The sequence below is a fragment of the Nyctereutes procyonoides genome, unplaced genomic scaffold (genome assembly GCF_905146905.1).
Source record: "Nyctereutes procyonoides isolate TBG_1078 unplaced genomic scaffold, NYPRO_anot_genome, whole genome shotgun sequence".
NCBI lineage: Eukaryota > Metazoa > Chordata > Mammalia > Carnivora > Canidae > Nyctereutes > Nyctereutes procyonoides.
In genome coordinates this window covers 44,901,916-44,928,080 of record NW_026575046.1, presented here as the reverse complement: position 1 = coordinate 44,928,080, position 26,165 = coordinate 44,901,916, and the positions used below count along the sequence as shown (strand labels likewise).

Genomic DNA, 26,165 nt, shown 5'->3' with positions numbered 1-26,165 from the left:
TCTGTAAATCAGGTACTACCCTCTTCATCCCAGGGTTCGTTGGTGATGTGCATGGTCATTAACATTTCTCAACTAATTTTATAAGGTGTGTATTGTTATGTATGGCTACTGAAGTCTCTGTTCTATTAGCTTAGGTTAGCTAGTGGTTGGACAGAGGTTTCCTTAAATGCCTAGAATCCAAAATATCTTCCAGTCTTGCAGATGAGCTCTGTACAATGCTTGTAAAACTTTCAACACTCAACCAGGAAGTTCACAGCTCTGCCTTAGTATTTACTTCTTGCTTACACAGAGCCTTAAAATCAGCTGGAGGTGGATCTTTTATTAAAGCTTTTGCAGAGTATGTGCACAGCCCTGGACATGAATGAGCACGGCTTTCTAGATACCCAGCAATATGTCAGAGCTTTTATAAGTCCTATACACCAAAGCATCGCATTCCCCAGCCTCTTTGCAAGCTCTTTGGTTAATCTATTTTTTCCCCAACTGTTATCCATTCCCCAGCCAGCAACAACTAATACATTTGCCTGTGCTTTTGACAAATGACCTCTAGGGTGTAACTACTTCAGTACTGGAGAGTTCTGAGTTAGGTAAGAGAAAGGCAAACTCTTTGAAATTGTATTCCAAGGGGATCCCTGGGTGGCTTAGCGGTTTCGTGCCTGCCTTTGGCCCAGGGTGCGATCCTGGAGTCCCGGGATCGAGTCCCGCATCGGGCTCCCGGCATGGAGCCTGCTTCTCCCTCTGCCTCTATGTCTATCATAAATAAATAAGTCTTTAAAAAAAAAGATTAAAAAAAGAAAAAAAAAAGAAATTGTATTCCAAGAAGCCACCAGGCAGTACAAAAGAAACAAGTAAAATTTTTTGCAGATTAGTTCCATTACACTCACTGTAGTAGTGGTATACTCATAGGGAATGTGGCTGTTATCTTCAAGGCTTTTGCTAAGGTAAGGAGAGGAGGATGAGGCTAGGGTAAGTTAAAAATACCACTATGCTGTTCTTACCAAGATTCAGCTGTTTCTTCTTGTGTCACCCTGGTCTGCAAGCTTTTAGTTTCCAGAGCTCTGAAAAAGTTGACTATGATAATTTTTGCCAGTTTTTCATTCTTTTAATGGAAGGCAGACTTCTTAAGTTCCTAACTACATTTTTGCAGAAGTCTGGATAGAAGATTTAAAGAACTATATAGGAGAGTGTATCCAACAAATTGCAGACATCACATTCTTTTCAAGTATATGTGAAACATTTATAAAAACTAAACTTTTGGGTTATAAAGCAAGTCTCAACAAATTTCAAAGAATTGAAACAGTGCATTTTAGAATGGAAATATCCTTTCCAACAGCAATGGGATTAAAATAGAGCTCAACGACATAAAGACAATTAGAATCTAGCATCCAGCCAATTACTAAAGGATGGTTGTAGTGAAGAACATGACAAGTTTTCTGGGGCTCTGGTCACATGCAGGTCAGAATTATCAGATGTCAGAGCCGAAATGCAGGAACATTAGAAATGTTCTGGTCTGACCCCTCCCCTCACCTTCACTTTTATGGGATTGACAGAAAACCAAAGAAAGTCACACTAGAACTGTTGGCTGAAATATTTCTATACCCCAGGACTCTCAACCCAGTGCTGATACAAGGCTGCCTCAAACCTTCCTTCATCCAGAGGTCTGGGCTGCCAGTACTCATCCTCCCCTTCCCCAGTCATATCCCCCCACCCCACACAATGGTAATTCTAGCTGTGTTTCCTGACAGTCTTCCATTTTCTCCCAAAGACTAGCACATTAAAAACAGGCTAATCAGAGATCTATTATTTCCTAAAGTTTCTGGTATTATCTGTTACCTAATGATATTCATGTCTGATAAGACAATATTTTAAAGATGAAATAACTACATAGTTACTATCTCAGGAAGCTGAAGACTGGTCAGCATATGAACTAACCATGACATTTGATTAATTTAACATCCTCCCCAGTCTTTCATTAGTTCCTCCTATACCTCACTGAATTTTCACCCAAAAAACTCCTGGAATTTCTGACTAATGTACTCAGTAATACAGTAGATTCTCTTTGCAGTCACCAGGCTAAAGGAAAACTGGCTTGCAAGCTTGCTAGTTCTAGTATCATCACTTCAAACTTTTACATACCCATTTGTTTGTAAATTTGCACCCATTTGTTTGTAAATTTGCAGCTATTGTTATAATTCATTAAAATTATCTCTTAGGTTCCTTTGGGCTTGACCTTTGGAAACAGCATGGTACAATACAGTTCATGTTCATGAAGCACTAATTTTCCCAAGTTTTATGCTACGTTCTTTTATATGAATTCTAATTTTTGTATTGGCAAATTACATTAACTACTGACTCAACAATCACCCTCTTCCCTGACTACCTTCACTGCCACTAGAAATGTCTACCTTGTTTTTCTACAACTCAAATTTCTTGGAGTGAAATAATAGAACAAGCCTAGGAGATGAGTCTTGACTGATCTAAGCGAATCAGCTAATCATGGCAACTAGATATTCAAGTTTTTCTATTTTCCTTTTTAACTAAAATTGGCACATGGCCAATGAGATAACGAAGAATTAATCTGTAGCTTCTAAAAAAGTTCCAATCTGTTAATTTTCCTGACCTTCCCCTGAATCCAGGTTTGTTCTATTGCCAATGTCACCTTTTGCCAAAACAGAAAGAGGTTAAATTGAGGAGTCAAACACAGACATAAATCTTGGGTTTTCTTTGTGAGCAATGCAGGGCAAGATACTAATTTCTGTGAAGACTCAGTTTTGTCAATCGCCAAATAGAGATTCATGTTACGACAGAACAATGGAATGAAGACTAAATGGGACAATGAAAGTGTGTAAAGTTCCTGGGGCCTATAGCAGAGCTCAATAAATGGGACTCGGTATCAAATTAAAATGAAAAAACACCTCAGCCAACCCGATATCACTGAAATATACAACAAAGCCTCTTACTCCATGACCCCACTAAGTAATTTTAGTGGTCAGCAGAAGTAAGCTTACTAATGAAGTAATGTTTTTCTTTTCCAGAGGCCCAGTTGGTAGGAAAAAAAACCACATTATGCAGATAGTTGACAAATTTCATTTACTTAATTTTTGTATCCACATGATTGTAAAAAAGCAAATAGTGCTAAATGGCTATTTTTTGGTAAAAACACACAGTGTTCAAACCTAACGATTACATTCTTTGGACAGGTTTAATTCCCAAAATATCGAATGCCTTGGCCATAATAGCAGCTACTGCTTCACAAAGCAGCATACGCCACATGTTTACCTTCAACACTTGTCCTGAGGAAAAAGAAAAAAAAAAATTAATTTGTCTTTTTCATTCTGCGACCCTCAGTAACCCTGCTTTTGTTAGAAATGTCCTGTTTCGAAAAATAATCCGGCAGAAAACAAGGGTAAGGGGGAGGCATTTAATGGGAGTTTCACTTCATACAACTTAATTTCAAGGAAATCATGGCTGTTTCACTAAATGAAGCTGAAGTTTCTCCTGGATCCCAGAATTCACACCATACTTACAAATACATTATCCAGCTATTACTTGATTTTAATGGGGTTGTTAGACTAGTGTGGGAAATGTGCTTTTTACTATTTTCTATGGAGAAAATATTTTCCAATGTAACAAACTCAATGAACTTTTAAAATACAATCCATTTACGTTGGAGCTATCGGTGCAGCAGTTTCTTTACAACTGTACATAAAATGCTTTTTCTGTAAAATTGAGTTAATATATAAAATACTGTATTATACCAGAATAAAGATATTAATATTTCGTAAAAAAAAAAAAAAGAAATGTCCTGTTTCTAGTTGTCTTCCAATTGGAGTCCTATGATTCCATGCCATATGCCTGAGGGTGGAGGAAGCTACTTTGCTTGGTAACAAGAATTCCATTTATGCTTCTATTAGATCTAGTTGAATTTTGTGTTATATAAGGGATGGAAAGTGTCCCAGGAATAAAGAAGTTGAAGACCATCCATACCTAATTCAAATAAATGCCTTGCTTGTGTCCCAATCCCAATATGACCACTGAGTGAGACACTCACCAGTTTGTCGATCCTTCTCTACACAATAGCAGCTATCATAGAATTCTGTGAAAGTAGTTGCCAGCTCATAGATATAATCACAGAGTGTGTGGAGAAGTAAGTCATCTAAAATCTTTTGGAGAATCTCAGGGAACCGTAAAATACACCGGCCCAGTTTCCATTCCTTCTCATGGTCCAAAACGATCTTGGTCTCTTGAGCAGCTTTCTGAAGCATCTCTTCATTAATATTGGCCAGGCGTGCAATAGACCTGAGAAATCAGGCAACAGCCATCATTTTCTTTGGTTAGGCCCATTCTTCTCCACTTAATAGAGAACACAGTAAGAAATAACTCATGTAAATTAGAAATCCTATCAATTGATTAAAAAAACCAACACTGTACAATTACCTGATTCTAGTGAAGGCATACAACAAATAAGCAGCTGTGTTTCCTCTGTCATCCAGCATTTTGTCAAAGGAGAAGATATAGTCATTCAACCGGTTATGAGAAAGATCAGCATATTTGATACAACCATAAGCAACAGATGTCTGAGCAGCCTTTAATTCCTCTGCAGTTAAGACCTTTAGAAAAAACAAAACAAACAAAAAAACAACTTCATAACTTACCGACCACTTCCTTTATCCTGGTGTCTCAGGCATAAGACACGCATCAGGAGCATCTAATGGTTTTCTTTTATCAGTAAACTTTAATAAATATGGACACTGAGAGAACACAGGCCAATCTAAGAACTCATCAGCTCTGCATAACAAAGTGTTTTTTATGAAAAATCTGATTTGTAAAATATGAAGTATCCACTCAAATACTTTCCCCACAACATATTCAGTAGATATGAAATAGAAAGCACCAATTATTAAAGACAAATACTTTAACAGAGAAAAACAAAAACTAGACCCACAAATAGAGAATAAACTGGTGGTTTCTAGAAAGGGCGGGGCGGGGGGATGTGTATAATAGTTTGTAAAGGAGATGAAGAGTACACTTATCTTGATGAGCACTGAGTAATGTACAGAATTGTTTTTTAGGGCAGCCCCGGTGACGCAGCGGTTTAGCGCCGCCTGCAGCCCGGAGTGTGATCCTGGAGTCCCGGGATCGAGTCCCACGTCAGGCTCTCTGCATGGAGCCTGCTTCTCCCTCTGCCTGTATCTATGCATCTCTCTCTCTGTGTGTCTCTCATGAATAAATAAATAAAATGTAAAAAAAAAAAAAAAAAAGAATTGTTTTTTAAAGATTTATTTATTCATAAAGGACCAGAGAGAGAGAGAGAGAGAGAGAGAGAGAGAGAGAGAGAGAGGCAGAGACACAGGCAGAGGGAGAAGGCGGCTCCATGAAGGGAGCCCAATGTGGGACTCGATCCTGGGACTCTGGAATCATGCCCTGGGCTGAAGGTGGCGCTAAACCACTGAGCCACCCGGGCTGCCCAATGTACAGAATTGTTGCATTACTACACTATATCCCTGAAACTAGTATTAACATTATATGTTAATTACACTGGAATTAAAAAACAAAACACGGTATCAGGAGTAGGAGAAAGAACTCATGCACTGTTTTAATATTTGGCCATGTATTCTCTGAAGCACTATCAGGACACAAGGCTATTGTTCAAAACTAAAAGCAATACAAAGATGTTTTCAGACAAATGCCAATAGAATTTATCACCAGTAGACCTGCACTACAAAAACAATACTAAAAGGAGATCTTCAGACTGAAGGAAAATAATCCCTGATGGAAGCAAAACACACTTCATTAGGAAGGAATGAAGTACACAAGAAAGGGTAAATACATAAATAAATTTAAGTATTTGATGGTTTGCAACAAATAATGGGTAAAAGACTTGAGAAGACCCTTCATAAAAGACATATAAATGGCCAATAAGCATTAAAAAGGCAATCAACACCAGGACTCATTGGGGAAATGCAAATTTTTCTGAGAGAGCATGCAAGAGGGCGAGAGGGAGATGGGGAAGGGAGGGGGAAGAGAAAATATCTTAAGCAGATCCCATGCTCTGCTGAGCCCCATCTCACAATCCTGAGATCATGACCAGAAGCAAAAATCAAGAGTAAGACCCTTAACCGACTAAACCACTTAGGTGCCCTGAGAAATGCAAATTTTAACCATAGTGAGACGCCATTACCTTCACCAGAAGACTGACAAATCAAGCATTGGTACCTATGAGCAACTGGAACCTACCATTAGTGGTAGGAGTGGATAATAGTTACAGTTCTCCTTGGCAATTTTTAATAAAGTTAAACATAAACCAACTTTCACCCTACAATCCAGCAATGATATTTCTAGATATATATCCAGAAGTAAAAGTGCATTAATCCATAAAAGGACTTTAAAAATGTTGAAATTAATATTTTATTCATAACAAAGAGAAACAACCCTAATATCCATCAACAGAATGAACAAAATGTGGTATATTCATACAACAGAACACTATTATTTAGCAATAAAAAGAAATGAACTGATACATCTAGAAAACAGCACCTACTCTATGATATCCTAGAATAAACCAAAGTGACCTATGGTGACAGGAAGTTTTCTCAGGTAATAGAGATATAACTAGATTGGCTGGAGTTACCAGGCATACATTAGTGTAAAAAATCATCATGCTTCACATTTTATTGTACGCAAATTGGCCAAACAAATAAAAGAGCCAAAGCAGTTTTTACCATCATATGGAGTGAGCAAATTGGTTAGATGACCAAATTTTCCACCTTTTATCTGATTGTGCTACATGTGCCTACACCAGGACTAAAAGGAGAAACTATTCTGTAGATACCAGTTGTGGAGACTTGACAACGACCTAGCAGAAGCAGAGAGAAAAGCTATTTTACATTTCATTTTGTTTGCAATTGAAAGGGGGTGGGGTAGGGGGGACTACTACGACAATGTAGCCTCATGGCCTGCCTTCATGCTCTCTGGATTGTCAGTGACCTGAACCAAACAAAAGAGCTTTTCCTCAAAGGACCTATTTTTGTGTTTGGTTCTTTCATGTCTATATTTCATCCAATTCTATTTCTCCTTCTGTAATTGTACGGTCAATAGTAGTTATGTTCATTCCAAAATATCACTTGACTTACTGAATAGTAAAAGACCTTGAATCTCAATCCTTGACCTTCCTATCTTAAAAAGATTTTGTCAAGTTTTCTTCATTTATTTCAATTACTTAAATTCCACACAAATCAAACCATAGTCCTTTTCAAGGTGCTATCTAAGCCTATTATGTTGTTGCTTACTCTGATGGCTGACCAATGGCCTTGGGTGTAGGTATTGACTGCTAGGACTACTCTTCAAATGCTCCCAGAGAAAGGATCTCAGCAGATGAGATCTTTCTGTAGGCTGTAGAATCTAACCTCTTAATCTGAAATAGTTTTGAATCATTGGTTCAAAGTAGTGATAGAATGCCAACAAGAAACAAAGATATGATGCCACATTAACACAGGAGGAAACACAGCCTTTTGTAATAGCCAAGAATTTTATTTTCAAACTACATGGTCAGTAATGAAACAAACTTTTTGTGCAATAATATCTGAGTAATATAAACTTGTCTTAGAGGTAGATTTGTTCCTCATAATGTTCTCCAGTTCTCTTGATAAAAACAGAAACGAAAAAGTCACAACATGTGGTACACAATAGGCAAATAAGGCTTTGGATTACCTTGTCTCTTTCTTTTTCCTTCAATTTGTCCATGGATCGTTTTAGTCCTTCTTCCAGAAGGTCTATGAGGCGCACGGTTTCACCTGAACGTGTTTTAAACTTCTTCCTAAAACAGAACTTCCCGCTTAGAAATGAAGGTCTGACACTTATTCCAACTGGTAACCAGGAAAGATGTCAAAGAAGTGGTACTTTTAATTACCTTTCTTCTATAGTCCTCAACTCAAAGCTTTTTTTTTTTTTTTCTTAAGGTTTTATTTATTATTCATGAGAGAGACAGAGAGGCAGAGCAAGAAGCAGGCTCCATGCAGGGAGCCCCAATGTGGGACTCAATCCCAGGTCTCCAGGATCACACACTGGGCCCAAGGCAGCGCCAAACCGCTGAGGCCCCCAGGCTGCCCAACTCAAAGCTTTCTATGCTTTAGGGTCCTAATAGCATTCTGTTCATGTTAATCTATAATACATTCCCTAAAAGGGAAACAAAGATATTTGTTAATTTGTTCATTTTCCTGAACAGAAAGTTTGGCTTATTTTGCCTTCTTTGAAAAATTAACAAAATACATGTTTGCTCCTAGAACTGTCCAGGAACTAGCAAGTTCTTAACTGGAATCTCATTTGCATTTCTCTAGATAGTAATCCCACCTGTTGAATGGCAATCAACAGAAATCAGCTGAAGAGTTTAAGAAAAGCCAGGATGCCAGGACTCCAATCACAAAACGAATCTCTGAGGATGGGGCAAAAGCACTGATTAACAACTGTTCTGTGCAACACTACCATTAAAATCATTTCTCAAAAATTGGATTTTATTGGGACACCTGGCTGGCTCAGTTGGTAGAGCATGTGATTCTTGATCTTGGGGTCATGAGTGCAAGCCTCATGTTGGGCAGAGATTACTTTTTAAAAACTGGATTTTACTATTAAACAGAAGTTTATACAATACTGAGTTATAAGCTTTTTTAAAGTTAAAAATTCTTTGGGGTGCCTGGCTAGTTCAGTCAATAATACAATGTATGATTCTTGATCTCGGGGTTGGGAGTTCAAGCCCCACATTGCATATAGAGATTACTTAAAATCTTAAAAAAATTCTTCAAATGCAATGGTACAAATGAAGCATGCTTTCCTCTTCAACACAAAGCCTACCAAAATCAAGATGTTTCTTATTAAAGTTGTATTTTCAGAGTTACCTTAGAAATGATCTTCTTGCCCTTTATCGCAGAATAAAAACTCCTTTATTACCCTATGAATACATTAAACACTTCTGTGGCTTTCCTTATTGCCATCCCCTACTGAGTACTAGAGTGTTCAGCAACTTCCAATTCTGTCTGATAAACTGTTACCCATCATAAAGCTAGTCAAAATGTTAAGGGAGGCCTTCTCTTAATGTCTCTACAATAACGGTTCTTTTGTTACTCCCCCTATCTGTACCTGTCTTGAATTTTTGTGGGTTTTTTTGGCGCTCCTTTATTCCTCAGACCAGCGATTCTAATATAAGGATCCATATCTGAATATCAGAAGTTTTAAAGTAAATCCTTAATACCTGCTTTAGAACCTAATGTGTCAGTAAACTCCCCTGATGGGGCCTGGCATGTATAATTTAACAGGCTCCCCAGGGAATTGCTCCCCTTCACAAGACAGGCCCCTTCAAAGAAAAGGTCATGTTCTACTATCTGTGTCTGACACCTGCCAATGCCATACACAGGAGCTCAATAACAGAGGAGTCTAAGGAATAAGATGATGATTAAAGGGTAAACTATTTACTATAAAAAGCTTTAACACAGAAGATTTTAGGGCATCTGGGTGGCTCAGTTCAGTGTCTGACTCTTGATTTTAGCTCAAGTCATGATCTCAGGGTTATGGGACTGAGCTCTATTCAGGTTCTGCACTCAGTGGGGACACTGCTTGCACTGCTTGAGATTCTCTCCCTCTCTCTCTGCCCCTCACCCGACTCATGAGGTCTCTAAGTTTTTTTAAAAAAATAAAATGTCACTAACAGCAGAACTGGTGAGCATTTTCATGTAAATATTTAAAACATGGTAAATTGACACTGGTTAACTATCGCCAAAATTATTTTTCCTTGGGACGCCTGGGTGGCTCAGCGGTTTAGTGCCTGCCTTTAGCCCAGGGCCTGATCCTGGAGTCCAGGGATCGAGTCCCACATCGGGCTCCCCACATGGAGCCTGCTTCTCCCTCTGCCTATGCCTCTCTCTCTCATGAATAAATAAATAAAATCTTTAAAAAAAATTTTTTTTCCTCTTCAGTGGCCTAAGATGCTATTAATTACATGACACTGCAGAAATATGAAACAACAAAAATCAAGGAAAAAATTCCGTAGAATTACATGATCAATAAGTTAAATGACAAGATATGAATACTGGTGATAAATATAGATATAAAAGTAAATTCGACAATTTCACCTAAGAATAATCACCTAAACATCAGTCCAAAAAATCAACAGTTAAGAAACTAAAGTATTATAATCAATATTCAAAGTGCTTTCTTAGGACCATGGACACTTAAATAAGGACCAGGTGTCTTTTGATTGCAACAAATGCTGCTCTATAGGAGAGTCACACATTATAATATAAAAGTGTCTGATGCTGACTCCAGCAAGGTCTTTGATATTCATATAATCAGTATCTAAAATAATACCTCAACATACCTAGCCTGATTTCTTTAAAGCTTAATTAGAGCTTTTGTACATTGGCTAGCCAAGCATCTTGAGCAACTTCCTGTGGTTTTTAAAATCATCACCACCTTTGTGTGATATTTGGGTTGTATCATTAAATCTAAAATGCCACAGATTTTAAGAGACATGATAACTAAATACCTAAGTGATCCTAAGACATTATTAAATGCAACATATTAAACATTCCGTGCCTTTGAAAATAAAAATGTGTGCCTTTGAACTGATGAATGCTGTCTATATTTGCTTGTATTTGCCTTTTATTTCATAAACTGAACAGAATGTGGGGAAATGACTGGAAAATAGAAAAACTAAAAGCATGAATTAATATGTAGGTGTTAAACTTAGTATTTTTGAGAGAAACATAACAAAAGCTGTAAATTTTAAAACTCAATTGGAATCTCAATAAATGCATACCTGCTGACCAGGTGTTCAACTATGTAGGAAAAAACCAGACATTTACAAAATGCTTGAAATATACCATTGAGTATTTTGTGTGAAATCTGAGAAGGTTCTGTGATAGACTTTACAAATCAGATCTATACAAATGAAAACCCTCTTTATAATCTGTAAAGTCTATTTCATTCAACTTTGTCCAAATCTCCCTAAAAGGCTACATTCTCCAGCAGTGATAAGATATAGGTACAAAAAGGCTCAGCCAGATTCACCACTATAGCATATACAGACTAAAGAAAATTGTGCACTTAATTCTAATATGGTATCAAATGAAATGTAGCTTCTTCCAAAGAAATCTGGGGGTTAAGAATGTTATTAACACTCAGACTCCAGACTTACTTGTCTTCTCCCAGAACCACACCAAATCCGGCATGAGATACTCGAGTTACCTTAGGATCATACCAACCAATCATTTGAGCAGCACCAAATATTGTCTGGAAGTGCACAGACTACAAAGAAACAAATGGAAAGTTACCTGCTAAACTTTCTAATTACAAAAAAAGGACTTAAAACTCTGTGCTTAGGGATAAATATTTACGAACACAAATTTTAAAAGGCAAGTATAAGATCTTTTCTTTATACCTAATATATGAAAGAACAAGAACAGGATTGTTATACTTTTTATGTACAAAGGTTTTCAAAGTGCCTGAACTAAGGGTAGGTTCATGTGCAATAAATAATCTCAATTAAATTTTAGGTCTCACAACCACCCTTTCAGATAGAAAGGGTCACTGATGTTCAGGAAAGTAACCCTTTCCAGTTTATGGAAAACAAGATCAAAAACTGGGAAGTATTAAAGCGTGGCCAAATCCATACCTGTTTTTCCATTTATGTTATACTGCATTTCTGGATTTTAGTCTTGTGCTAAATGCCACAAACCTCATCATACTGTCTCAGCTCCAATCAGATAATAAAAGAACATAAACCAATCTGCGTGCCTGGGTAGCTCAGTTGGTTAAGCATCTGCCTTCAGCTTCCATCACGATCCCAGGGGCCTGGGATCAAGTTCTGCATCAGGCTTCCTGCTCAGCAGGGAGCCTGCTTCTCCCTCTGCCCTGCCCCCACTCATGCTTGTGCTCTCTCTCTCTCTCTGGGGGAAAACAAAAAGAACATAAACCAATCTGCAAACTCACTTGTCCATTGTCTACCACATAGATAATCATATCTGCTTTTTCCTCAAATAGTCTTTGTTTAATAGCAGCCAGGTCAGATGTATCATAGGTATAACCTCCATCTGATTTTACTATGGTTAATGGTACAGAACATCCTGGGACAAACACAATTTTTCTGCCATCATCCACTTGCACAAATCCTAGGAAAAAAAGCTTTATTAATAATGTTAATTAAAAAAAATAATGATGTTAATAGAATCCTGAAAGAATGTAAAAGATAAGCCATTATAAGATATTTATTAGAAAGCTCAAGAAATCACATTCTTTCCCCTCAGTATGATCTACTATGAGTCTTGGAAAATGGCTATTGTCAAGGTTGTCTGGGCATCCGTGATGTTCTCAGGGCACAGGTGAGCTATCCCAGCAGTTTACTAGACTCACACTATACTTGGCTCTCAAACTCTTTATAAAAAAACACATCACAGGGTGTCTGGGTAGCTCAGTAGGTTGACCATCTGACTCTTGGTTTCAGCTCAGGTCATGATCTTGGTATCTGGGGATTAAGCCCTACATTCTACACTCAGAGCAGAGTCTGCTTGTCCCTCTCCCTCTGCTCCTCCCCTTAAGATCTCTCTCTCAGAAATAAAAATAAAATATTTAAAAACAAAACCAAAAAAACCCAAATGCCTCACTGGAACCTACCTATCCTACCCATTGACATAGAACACGGAAATCCAGGCTCTATTTTCAAGGTAGAGCCATATACTTCCTTTGGGGAAAAAGTGCAATTTCTATCACTGTCTCTTGAAATGTACTGAAAGGAAGTGAAAACTGTACCAGGGTCCAAGAAACAAACATGGCAGGGTTTAGCATTTGGAATGATTATTGGAAAGAAAAAATAAAATCATGTTCATATATTCACATTACAAAAGGCAAAACTCTTTGATGCAATAAGGGACAAGAACATGATGATAGTAACAAAGTTTTTTTGATTGCTACTATGTACCAAATTCCATTAAGTCTAAAATTCAACCTTCACAATAACTCCAGGCAGCAAATACTATTAGTATTACTTTCTTACCTTTTAGGAATCTGGGATTTGATAAGGCAAAGGCAGTATAAAATTATAGTTAAAAACAAGCTCTGAATGTGGTGAAAAGGGAACCCTCTTGCACTGTTGGTGTAAATGTAAACTAGTGCAACCATTCTGGAGAACAGTATGGAGGTTCCTCAAAATGTTAAAAGTAGAACTACCCTACCATCCAGCAATTACACTACTAGATATTTATCCAAAGAATACAAAAATACAGATTCTAAGGGACACATGCACCCCACCCCGATGCTTATAGCAGCACTATCAACAGCCAAAGATGGAGAGCCCAAATGTCCATCGACTGATGAAATGGATAAAAATGTGGTGTGTGTGTGTGTGCGCGCGCACTCACACATATACACAATGGAATACTACTCAGCCATCAAAAAGAATGAAATCTTGCCATTTGCAATGATGTGGATAGAACCAGAGTGTATTATGCTAAATGCAGTAAGTCAGTAAGAGAAAGAAATACTGTATGAGCTCACTCATATGTGAAATTTAAGAAAGGAAACAGATGAACATCTGGGAAGGAGGAAAGAAAAAAAGGAGGGAGGGAAACAAGCCATAAGAGACTCCTAACGATAGAGAACAAACTGTTGATGGAGGGAGGAGGGTGGGGAATGGGCTAAAGTGGTGATGGCCGTTAAGAAAGGCACTTGTGATGAGCACTGGGTACTATATGTAAGCGATTAATCACTGAATTGTACTCCAGAAACCAACACTTCACTATATGTTAACTACCAAAAATATAAATTAAAACAAACAAACAAACAAAACCCCCAAACCCAAGCTCTGAGGCTAGACTGCCCAGGTTTGAATCTCAGACTTATTATTAGCTGTGTGACTTTGGCGAATTACTGATTTCTGTGCTTCCTTCTCATCACTAAAAGTCCCTAAAATTTTATTACCTTAAAGGTGTAATCCCTAGGCCACAGATTGTGATTAATAAAAACCATTTCCTATTCAAGAGACCAGTCTTTCTTGGAGATATCCGGTTAGCTGAATTTAGATCTAAGGCAGGAAATACACAAAAAAAATCTTAGAATATTGTGTACCTGAAAGCAAGTAAACTATCAAAGACAATAGAATATAGGGGTCAAGAAAAAGATAAAAAACAAGAAGCCAATTTGAGGAGGCTATCTTTAGCCAAGAACGGGACCGTGAACATTAATTAAAAAGTATAATTAAAGCAAATGATTGAGAAATAAAATATATTAAATCCTGTCTATAATAATGCTAAAAAATAACTCAGTTGATCTGGAAGATGCTAAGAAACTAATTTACTACTCTGAAATTGAGAAATTAAAAAAAGAAATCACACATTTATACTATATGTCTTTGGTTAACTGTACTTTAGAGCAACCAAAATAATTATGTGGCAAAGCTCTGCACAGGGCAATTCAAGATAACAAAGAAGGAATAGAACACTACCATTTTCCAACCTCTAATGAAGTAATGGATCAAAGTCCTGATCATGAACAGCTGCTAAAAACAATATGGGGAAGTCTAACAGGAAAATCTGTGGACAGATGAGGCTGACACCTGAACCTACAAATCCATCTCAATGTAGAGAGTCAACCAGACATTGCTGACATACTTGCAAATAAAAAGACAAAACAAAAAAACAAACCCGAATTTGATCAGCCTCTTCAGAAGATACAGACGGAGGAACTGTTTTAATACCATATGGGAATTCTCTTAAGACAAATGGTCCAGTTTCTTCAAGAATAAGAGAAAAAGCAAGGGTAGGGAAGAACCCTATGGATTTACAGAAATATATATATATATATATATATATATACACACACACACATACACATATATACATATATAAACAAATGTACAGACTGAAAAAAAAAACTGATAGATTATTTTAACAATCTCTTCACTTTTGCCTCTTCGAAAATTTCCATAATGAAAAGCTTAAAAAAAAAAGGTAGAATGCCTACCTTTATCTTCAAATTCTTTTACAATGTCATTCATCCTGTCTTGATAGAAGGATTCCCCTCTCTCTATTAAAGAGATGTCCAATGCGTCATAGATTTTATTAAACTCTAGGAAAAAAAGGTCACCAAAAAAAAAAAAAAAAAGTTTAAGAATTTAAATAGGAGACATACACCATACATTACAAGAAACATACTATTTAACTGCAACATTTTACTTAATTAATGTATTTATTAAGTTGGCTCCATGCCTAGTGCAGAGCTTTAAGTAGGGCTTGATCTCACCACCCTGAGATCATGACCTGAGTTGAGATCAAGAGTCAGATGCTTAACAGAATGAGCCACCCAGGCACCCCTGTATCATATATTTTTTAATATAATTTTCTTCCTTTAAAATGTTGCAATTAAAGTTGTCTATTTCTCTATTCTATTTTTCACTTTCTGTTGTCTATTTCTCTTCACTTTGGTCTGACACTTTCTATGTGAATTTATTCCAATGTGTTTTATAGCTTTGATGGCCACTATGAATAGGATTGTCTCATTTTCCTTCCTACCTCATTTCCCAATTAAAAAAAAATTTTTTTTTTGAATCGAAATTTTTTCCTAATTAATTTTTCCTGGTCTAAGAAAGTTAAAATTTGCACTTGACTCTCTTAATGAACTTTCTTAATAGTTGTTTCAGTGTTAGAAAATACTTAAGAAAAAAATCTATTTGCCGGTCTTTCAGAGTTTAACATTTCATTAAAGGTCAACTGAGTAAAGACTCAAATACTTGCAACAGTATTTCTTGGATGAATGAATGAAGCCCAGAAACTCACCTTGGCGGGAAACATCACAGATAAGCTTCCAAGCTTTTATAATATCTGGATTTTTACTTTGGAGCAGAACCACACACTGGTATGCTCGCTTCTTAAATTCCTCCTCAGTATCAAATCTCTTCTTGGATTCCTGTGTTTGAGGGGGAAAAAAAAAAAAAAAGAGCCAACTTTGTATTTCTAGGTAAAGAATTTATTTATTTCTAAAACAAAAAACAAATACAAAAAAACCCAAAGTGAGAAAAGTGAAAATTTACAACACTAGTACAAAAGCAACAGAGTAGGTGCTCTATTTCAATTAAGTCAATAGTTACAAATTAATGTGCCAAAGAACCCTATTATTTGTTTTGAAATCATTTCTTGAAAATGCAAAATTCTCACCAGAGCTACCTCCACTTTTACAATTCACAAAAACCTTCTTCACACCAATATTCAAGAATAATAAAGAATAACTAACAGGTGGGGTTCAATTTTCTGCACTTCATTTTCCATTTTGGATGTGGTCCTGGACAAATAATTTTTGTAATTAAAAATAAAATTGCTTTCATTGTTTATGTCTATTTTGAAAGCAACACATGCTTACTGCAGAAAAAAGAAAAAAAAATTTGTTAATCCTACTCCAACCTAACCAGGGATAAGGTTTTGCTGCATTAATTCTAGACATTTCTTTGCAAATACATACCTATGTATTTTAAGCAAAAACTGGAACATACAGTGTTTTTACAACTTAGTAACGTATTATAAACACTTTTTGCATTAACAGATCGGCCTTACTATACTTAGAGCACAGAATTCCAATAGATTATAACATTAGTTATGTAATTTACCAGTTTCACATGAATAAACATATTGTTTTCAATTATTTCATTAGAAAATGGTTACTGAGACAAACCCCAAAAAACAATAACAAAAAACTCCCACATAGATATTTACACTTTAATGCTGTAATCCTATTCTTGGGAAATGATCTATCATAAGGAAGTGATTTTTTTTTTCAAAGATTTTATTTATTCATGAGAGACACAAGAGAGAGGGGCAGAGATATAGGCTGGGGGAGCCACCCAGGTACCCCAAAGAAATAATTTTAAAAAGAGAAAAACTTGTATGTACAAAGTTATTTACCGAATGTATAAAAGCACTCCAAAAATGGGGAAAAAACCCCAACAAGAGGGATTAATACAAACTTCAGTATATCAATCCAACAAAACAATGTGCAGCCAAACCATACAGTAATGTGAAAGTTGATAATGAAACATTAAACACAAAAAAGTATTATAATCACAAACAATGTAAAGATTGTTTTTTTTAAGATTTTATTTATTCATGAGAGACACACACAGAGAGAGGCAGAGGGAGAAGCAGGCTCCATGCAGGAGCCTGATGTGGGACTCGATCCAGGGTCTCCAGGATCACGCCCTGAAGGACTGAAGGTGGCGCTAAACCACTGAGCCACCCGGGCTGCCCCAATGTAAAGATTTGTATATGGATGTCACAAAGTGAAAGTATATTGACCACAGTGATTAATTTAAAATTATGGTTTATAGTACATCTGTCTTTTTTTTTTTAATTTTTTAAATTTTTTTTTTTTTTTTTATGATAGTCACAGGGGGGGTGGGCAGAGACATAGGCAGAGGGAGAAGCAGGCTCCATGCACTGGGAGCCGACGTGGCATTTGATCCCGGGTCTCCAGGATCGCGCCCTGGGCCAAAGGAGGCGCCAAACCGCTGCGCCACCCAGGGATCCCGTACATCTGTCTTTTAAAAACTATTCTTACGTATACTATAAAATTTTCAACATATATATATATATATTTTTAAGATTTTATTTATTTATTCATGAGAGACACACAGAGAAGCAGGGACACAGGCAGAGGGAGAAGCAGGCTCCATGCAAGGAGCCCGACGCGGGACTCGATCCCGGGTCTCCAGGATCACACCCTGGGCTGCAGGTGGCGCCAAACCGCTGCGCCACTGGGGATGCCCAAATTTTCAACATATAAAATTGAGAAGAGTATCAAAAAAATTTTAAATACTAAAATATCTTTTGATTACCAAGCTCCTGAATTCACTTAATGGATAATGTGGTGGCACCTAGGTGGCTCAGTGGTTGAGCGTCTGTCTTTGGCTCAGGTCCTGATCCCAGGGTCTTGGGATTGAGTCCCACATCAGGCTCTCCACAGGGAGCCTGCTTCTCCCTCTGCCTGTGTCTCTCTGCCTTTCTCTCTCTCTGTGTCTCTCATGAATAAATAAATAAAATCTTAAAAAAAAAAAAAGGGTAATGTGGTAGAGTTCAATTTTTAACATACACCAATTAAAAAAGCAAAGATGCGGTTAAGGGGCAGAGTTTAGTTTTAACCCCACAGTAGTTTCAAATACCAATTTGAACTCTCTAAAGAAAACTAAAAATTATGATGAATTGGTAAACACACAAATACTGTAACAATAAATGGTATCTAACCTTATAAAAGGCTTGAAGATCCCCAATAGGAGGTGAAACTGTTAGGTAATCTGGAAATTTATCTTGCAGGTGAGCGATGAGCATGCCAAATTGGGTTCCCCAATCTCCTACATGGTTTAATCTAATGCCAATCAGAATACAAAATTATTTTAAAATAACATGCTTAAACTAGACAAACTATATTCCATTAGGAACCACTAACATTTAAGTGCCAGTACATCACATTTAGTAACATCTGTTTCCTTGGCTGTCTCCTCACTGGTATGCATACTTTAGGAGAGGCGAGGACAACGTCTATACGTTTAGAAATATATACCCGCTAACAGAGGTTGCACATGACAGGCCTCCAGTATTTGTGGTCAATGAGGTTCCTATTGATAGACTGATCTGTTTTCTGAGTAGTTAACTGAGACATGGACAGATGAGTCAACGTTGATAATTACCACTTTATGAAAATTTAACTTCTCAGCCAACTATCACCCTAAGACAATTAGACCAGCGGTTCTAAAACACCAGTGGATAAAATTCTTCAAAATGTGTCTATCCAACCACTTTACACTCCTTATTGTTTTTAATCCCAAACCACCAGATCATCTTTTTTTTTTTTTCTTCACCAGATCATCTCTAACTGGATTGTTGTCATAGGGTTTCTAACTTACAGTTAGGCCTTCTTTGCCTTATTTCTTAACAGAAGCCAGACTAATCCTTAATTAGATTGTATTGCTCCTCCTAATTAAGACTCTCCAATAGCTTCCCATCACACTTAAGAATAAAATCCCAATTTCCTACCATTGCCTACAGGCCCAGCATAATCTCTTGCGTACGCCTTTCCTTATTAGAATATAACCCCGTGGATACAGGAAGCACTCAAGTACTTGTGGAATGAACAGGAGAGTTTTTACTTAGTTCCATCCCCAGACAGCCTACAAGTTAACAGTTCAGAGGAGCCCAGGACATAATTTATTTAAAAAGCCCACTTGGTGATTAGAAGCAGAACCATACTTACAAATCACTAATTTAGTCAAAGATTCTATCTCAAACAACATTTCCCATTTTCTATAGAAATTTCTAGAAGCAAGAACACATACCTTAGCACATCATATCCTGCAAATTCAAAGAGGCGGGACATGCTCTCTCCTATGATAGTTGATCTGAGATGGCCTACATGCATCTCCTTAGCTATGTTGGGAGACGAGAAGTCAACTACAACCTGAGACAGAAAGAAAACAAAAATTTAGACAATATTGTACTTTAAAGTGATAAATCTAGGTTCAATGGCAATTATGTTACAATATATAAATGTATCAAAGTTTAACACCTGTATATCTTAATTTTGCACAATGTTATATCAAGTACCTTCAATTAACATTTTTTAATTTTTATTTATTTATTTAATTTTTAAATGGGCATAGACATTTTAGTCTATTAACATTTAGTAATAACATTTAAAAATAAACTCAGAATAACAGCTTGGATTGCAGTTCAATTGTGTTAGGTTTCTAGTATACCTACTTGTCCATTATTAACTGAAAAAGAATTATATCTGTTTATACAAATAATCTACCCTATTTTAGCCAAACCTCATAAATACCAGCTGGCTACCCCAAATGCTCTGTGGAATACAGTAAAAAGAAAAACCAGGGCAGCCCGGGTGGCGCAGCAGTTTAGCGCCGCCTGCAGCCCAGGGTGTGATCCTGGAGACCTGGGATTGAGTCCCACATCGGGCTTCCTGCATGGAGCCTGCTTCTCCCTCTGCCTGTGTCTCTGACTCTCTCTCTGTCTCTCATGAATAAATAAAATCTTATAAAATAAAATCTTATAAAATAAAATAAATAAAATAAATAAAATAAAATATAAAATAAAAAATAAAATAAAAAATAAAATAAAATAAAAAATAAAATAAAATAAAATAAATAAAAGAATATAAAGAAAAGAAAAACCACATAAGAAGCCAAGACCCAGGAGAAAGGTTATTTCAGCAATTTTCATAATCTTGAATACCAATGATTAAATCTCGATATAAGAAAATAACTGCCAGTCTCATCACAGCCCTTGTCCCACAGTTGTAAGGTGTTAATGTATCATTGCAAACTGTGTACATACCTTTTTATTCTCTCCAAGGGCAGGTAGTTGAACACCATTCACCAGAAGATTGGTCAACTGTTGTGATACAAAGTCCTTTCTTAGGTGGACATTAATAAAACCTAATGAACAGTAAGAGGAAAGAAAGAAAAAATCAGATGGTTTCCTATCTTAAAGGTCTGCTCACTCCCAGTCTTTCTCAATTTCACTTATGCTGGCTCCAGAGTGCTGATCTGGCTCTGGCAAAACTTAAGGATTCCACCACCACCTGAAGCCCTCTTGTAATTCCTTATTTCAGTATCTGTTTCAAACATTACCATTCTCTTGAAGTTTCCTACTTAATCCTGGGCCCCTTCACTCTCAGTATATGATCTGTTCACCTCTTAACAGAAAATTGGTGCCCCTTTTATGATAGATTTATCTGCCATTATCCATCTCCTTCATGCTGTTGAAAAACCCAGTCACAGGAGGTAAAATAACTCATCCAAGACCAGGCAAGTCAGTCCAGACTAAAACCTCAGTTTCCTAACTTCAATCTGAGGTGTTTTCACCACCTTATACAGTTTAAGCCTACATTCATATATTATATGAATCAATATTAATACAACTCCTTAAGAAGGATAACACTGTCATACCAGGGCCAGCAATTTCAACTCTTTCAACACATTCATTGTCTGGGAGGTGTTTGGTAATGTTTTCAGCAATTTCTCTTGGATTAACTTTCTGTTCCTTGGTTTTGAGCATCTATAACACAATATAAAATGATTCATTACACAATAGATTCCAGCAAGTTACTCAGAAATACACAACTGATAAAGAGGTACATTTGACATTAAGACCCATCAAGAGGCACAAGCATGGAGTCCAACAGCCTTCTAAATGGACAGATTAAAGCATTAAACATCAATAGGGCCAAGAGGAATACAAAAATGCCCAAACCACATGATCTCCATTTCAAAGTGAGCTGCCCCACATACCTAGAACTCTTTTACGAAGACATAACAAAACCTTTAGTTATGATGTTGGTTTCCAGGATATTTATATTTGGAATTTGCAAATCATGAAAAGTGTGCAATATTCAGACCTGGGTAATAAAAATAGTACCCTTATAAACTTAACCCCAATGTAGACATATAAAAATTATCTAGAAGAAAATCTGGACATTTTAAATTAAACCCTTTGACTCAACAAAGAAAGGAAAGCAAAATGTCCCAAACCAGGGCCAATTAATCACAAACACAGTATACAATGCAGCTATTAAAAATGGGGAATTCTGGGGCACCTGGGTGGCTCAGTCAGTTGAACATCATGCCCTGCACTCAGCACGGAGTCTGCTTATCCCTCTCTCTCTGCTCCTCTCTCCCCCAGCGCGCTCGCTCTCTCTCTCTCTCTCTCTCTCACAAATAAATATTTAAAAAATGTAGGGGCGCCTGGTGTCTACCTTTGGCTCAGGTCATGATCCCAGGGTCCAGGGATCAAGTTCAGTGGGGAGCCTGTTTCTCCCTCTCCCTGCTGCTCCTCCTGCTTGTGCTTGGTCTCTCTCTCTGGTAAATAAAATCTTAAAAAAAAAAAAAAAAATTTAAAAAAATTTTAAAGTAACTCAAATTGCTTCTTAAAAAAAAAAAAAAAAAAAAAAAGGGCAGGAGAAGATTCCTCTAACTAAAAATGAAATATTTAGGTCCAACCCAGAGACCCCACAGCTGCACCAAGCATGTGATGGGGACATTGGTTGATAAATGGCTCACTTAGAATCTCTCACTTTCCAATATTCATCAATGATAACACAAAGCAATCCTGGACACAACAGGAGGCAAGTACCAGGAGTATCAACTACCACTCTTAAATACTGAAAATACATATAAAATTTAACTGAATATTCAAACTTGTGTTTTAAAATTAAAAACATCCCCTTTGCTCAAGTTTTTCAGAACTGTGGAAAATCTTCTTTTCATTGAGAATACAATTTGCTACTATTTATGTAAAAGTAATGATGATTAATACTTAAGAAAACCAAATCAGTAAGAATGCTTTGAAGTAATGCAATCACCTGAGAGATACCCATAGCACTATTACACTGGTAGTCCCCAAACTTGGGCTGTTGACTTGGTGTCACTATGAGAGGAGGGTTTTCCAAATCTGGATATGCAGCCTTAATGGCACAACCAAAGACTTCTTGCAGTCGGCTATTGATGTTAATCATATTTTTAGTTGGTCTGGTTCTTTCTGCTTGAAGACTCTAAGAAGGAAAATGTCAACAAAATATTAAATTATCATATAAAATATTCCCAAATATTGTAAGGAATCTTCAAGATCTTGAGAAGGTAAATACCAAAAGGTAACATACACTGTGCAATGCTCTCATATCTGGGACATACTGAAAAACATAACAGGACAACCATCCAGTAAGTGTTGCTAAGTCAGAGCACGTGACCAATATGACCCAGGGAATGAAGGTAGAGTGAATGAATGGGTGTCTGACACAGTATTTTTATTCATCTACGACTTGCTGGTTTTTGTTGTATACCTTTTCTTCAGGTACTATTACTCAGTAGGGCAAAGTATTTATGAAAGAATCAATGTGCCCACCCACCCATTACACTGACAGCATTGTAACATTTACACATTGGAGTCAATGTGCATTATGGAAACACATGTATATTAGAATATACTGTACTTGGAGTGCCTGGTTAGCTCAATTGGTAGAGCATGGGACTCTTGATCTTGGGGTTGTAAATTCAAGCCCCATGCTGAGTGCAGAGATTACTTAAAATCTTAAAATAGGGGTGCCTGCCTGGGTGGCTCAGTGGTTAAGCATCTGCCTGTGGCTAAGGGTGTGACCCTGGGCTTCTGGGATCAGGTTCCGCATCAGGCTCCCCATCAGGAGCCTGCTGCTCCCTCTGCCTAGGTCTCTGCTTCTCTCTATGTATCTCTCATGAATAAATAAAATCTTAAAAAAAAAAATCTTAAAACAATAATACAATGTACTTTTGTGTTTTTCCTCAGACCCTCTACCAAACATGAGGCATCTAATAATATTTCTGAATTAAAATATAAAAATGAATATAAATAAGTACAGAATAAGTGAGGTAACCAGAAAGCTGGGGTATTTGGGGGAAGACTCCATGGAAAAGAAATGTCATTTTAGAAGATTCAAAGACAAAGTTATTTCAAGCAGACTAGATCACAAGTAGGTGATAAAAAGACTTCATGGGAGTGGAGTGGGTAGAGCCTAAGACAAGAAAAATGGGGTCAGCTTTGGAAAAAATATAATGTCAGTGTAGCCTGGCTAAGAAGTAGTATATACATACTGGAGAACAATTATGCCAGTGAGGTCATCTCCCAGGATGTGTCATCAGCAGACATGAAAGGCAGGCCAAGAAATGAAAACCTCCACTAAAACAAGCTAAGTTCTTTGGCAAAACTGATAAACACTGTTAGATTATAAGATTATTAAATAACAAATACAGCACAAGCTTCTTAGGAAAAAGAAGTTCTGAAATAAAAGTGGAAAAAAAATGACTCCGAAATATAAAAATCAAATTATAAAATAACCAACTTAGGGCACAGAAAGACTGTGCATATGTTCTATATTTTCTTTTGATTGAGGCAATTATTAAAAATTCAAAAAAAAATTTTTTTAAAAGGCACCAACATAAACTATTAAATGTCTCAACCTATTGGAAGCCTACTTCAAGCGGGCCAAATATTTAGCGTATCAAACATTTCAAGGGGCCCTGGAAGGACAAGTCTACACCAACTTCTCCATTACTTGCAACAACTTAGTCCTAATTAGTCTTAGCCGGGGGGTAAAAGATAGGGTTTCTTTCCTCATGTCTCCAAATTCCTCAAGGTATACTTTCTGAATCTTTGACAAAAGTTTTTTTTTTTTTTTTAAATACAATAATTCAAACTATAAAACGAAAAACAACCCACAGTACTTACCTTTCGAAGGATTTTTAGTCGATACTTTAATTTTAAATTTTCTTCTCGCAACTGCTCCAAATCTGGAGAAGCTTCTAAACAGCCACAGTTTTTTAACCGATCTATTTCAGCAGTCAGAGACTTAATCTCTTTTTCCTATGAAAGCAAAGGCACTTTGTTCAGTCCACAGTCCACTTATGACTGACAACTTTCGTTAACGTGATAAATTGAATTGTACCGTCAATTTCTTTCTTTTCCTCTTTCCAACAGCAAGGCAGAGGTGATGGGAATAATGGGCGTTTCCTTTGATAAGCTGTGATTTTCCCTCCTGAGACTTTGCACTACATTATCATACTACCCTTTCAATGAAAGACTTATGTGCGTATACCGGAGAGGAACAGGTGTGTTAAGCACATAATGGGATAAGCCTTATTATCCTGGTGTGTTTTTTTTTTTTTTTTTTTTTGGTCTCAGTAAACCACTCTGATTTAGTGAAGAGGACTAGTTAAGTTCAAGGGTGACCAACCTTTGTTCCTAAATCTTAGGACTTGGGGTTCTTTTAAAAAGGAAATGCCTCGGGCAGCCCTGGTGACTCAGCGGTTTAGCGCGGCCTTCGGCCCAGGGCATGACCCTGGAGTCCCGGGATCGGGTCCGACGTCGTCGGGCTCCCTGCATGGAGCCTGCTTCTCCCTCTGCCTGTGCCTCTACTTCTCTCTGTGTCTCTCACGAATAAATAAATAAGACCTTAAAAAAATAAAAATACAAAGGAAATGCCTTTTGTCACATGTAATATAGCTCAAGTGTCTGCCTTTTGCCCTTTCTTAGACAAAATGATCTCCCAATTCTTCCCTTAGTTTCCCACTGTGTCTCCGGTCCTAGGCCAGGTTTCTAACTCTAACGCCTAAAACTAAAAAACAGGCCAATTCAGCGGCATCAGAATCACTAAGGGGGAGACTCTCCGCTGAGATGTGAGAACGCTTATCAGGAGGTGACCACAGCAAAACCAGGTTGCCCGACGCGAGCATGTTATGTTCCATGCACTCAGCTAAACATTTTCCAAACGTCGAGGTCTTCTTCTTCCTTTTTTTTCCTTTCTGGTGTCTGTAATTCTTTATCACAACCGAAGGCTAAGGTACCTGTACCCCGACCCCGACAAAGAACACAGCGCTCGGCAGCAGCGCGAACCTTCCACTTTACTTGACCGAGCTGTACCCCGAGCCCGAGGGCGAGGGATGTGCCCCGTCGCGGCGGTCCGCTGCGGCCGCGGCGCCCCAGGAGCCCTGACGCCGCAGGTCGGGGTGTGTCGACTCCCGGGCTCCCGCCCCCGCACCCCAGGCGGCGCGTGCGCGGAGGGAGCGGCTCAGGGTCGGCCCGCACCGAGCACGCCGCGCCCCGGAGACGGGCGCCGCCGGGGGGCTGGGCTGGCCTGGGCCGGGCGCTGGAGCTCGCGGCGGGGGGGGGAGGGGGGAGGGGCGGGCTGGGGGCGGGGCCGGGCTGGGGGGGAGGGGCGGGCTGGGGGGAGGGGCGGGCTGGGGGCGGGGCCGGGGGCATCCCGGCGGGGGCGCTCGCTCCGGGGGAGCAGGCCCGGGTCTCAGGGCGCGCGGACCAGCGCGGGCGCCGCCCCCCTGCCGCGCCGCGCCCCGGCGGGCGCAGACCCTCCTCGCTCCCCGCCGAGCCTCCTTCCTGGCCCCAAGCGGTCCTACCTGCTGCAACAGCCTCGCGGAGCACTGAGCCACCAGACCTTCCATCCTCCCGCCAGCGACGAACGCCCCAAGGGGCCGGAAGCGGAAGTGACCGGCTCTTCTCGGAAGCGGAAGCCCCGGGTCCTGCGCCTCCCGCTGCTGCCCACGGTGTGCCGCCGCCTGTGCTGCCCCCTGGCGGGATCCCGGCGACACT

The 26,165-nt window shown here is 38.4% G+C and overlaps 1 protein-coding gene across 3 annotated transcripts; it reads right to left on the bottom strand.

Moving 5' to 3' along the window:
* Positions 1-3,070: 3,070 nt before the first annotated feature.
* RARS1 (arginyl-tRNA synthetase 1) lies at positions 3,071-26,150 on the bottom strand. Of its 3 annotated transcripts, XM_055325282.1 has the most exons (16): positions 25,973-26,057; positions 24,796-25,013; positions 24,291-24,425; positions 22,396-22,584; positions 20,984-21,092; positions 20,370-20,470; positions 19,355-19,476; positions 18,267-18,387; positions 15,813-15,942; positions 15,001-15,105; positions 11,977-12,155; positions 11,183-11,292; positions 7,708-7,813; positions 4,435-4,607; positions 4,049-4,296; positions 3,071-3,290 (listed from the first exon to the last, which is right to left on the bottom strand). In XM_055325282.1, exons 4-16 carry the CDS (start codon positions 22,546-22,548, stop codon positions 3,181-3,183), a joined length of 1,767 nt encoding a protein of 588 aa, XP_055181257.1. In that variant the 5' UTR covers positions 22,549-22,584; positions 24,291-24,425; positions 24,796-25,013; positions 25,973-26,057; the 3' UTR covers positions 3,071-3,180. The 3 variants fall into 3 exon arrangements, with proteins under 3 accessions (XP_055181257.1, XP_055181256.1, XP_055181258.1); XM_055325281.1 differs by lacking the exon at positions 24,796-25,013 and having other exon boundaries at positions 25,973-26,150; XM_055325283.1 differs by lacking the exons at positions 24,796-25,013; positions 25,973-26,057 and adding an exon at positions 24,508-24,667.
* Between the last annotated feature and the right edge of the window lie 15 nt (positions 26,151-26,165).

What these genes read in the sequence shown, in the direction of transcription:
- RARS1 (XM_055325281.1), bottom strand. Translation starts at nt 26,017, where the DNA reads ATGGAAGGTCTGGTGGCTCAGTGCTCCGCGAGGCTGTTGCAGCAG. An exon ending in GCAGGATATGATGTGCTAAG is followed by an intron (nt 18,388 to 19,354) that starts GTATGTGTTCTT and finishes GATTGGCATTAG; the next exon opens with ATTAAACCATGTAGGAGATT. An exon ending in GTGGTTCTGGGAGAAGACAA is followed by an intron (nt 7,814 to 11,182) that starts GTAAGTCTGGAG and finishes GTTCTGTTTTAG; the next exon opens with GAAGAAGTTTAAAACACGTT.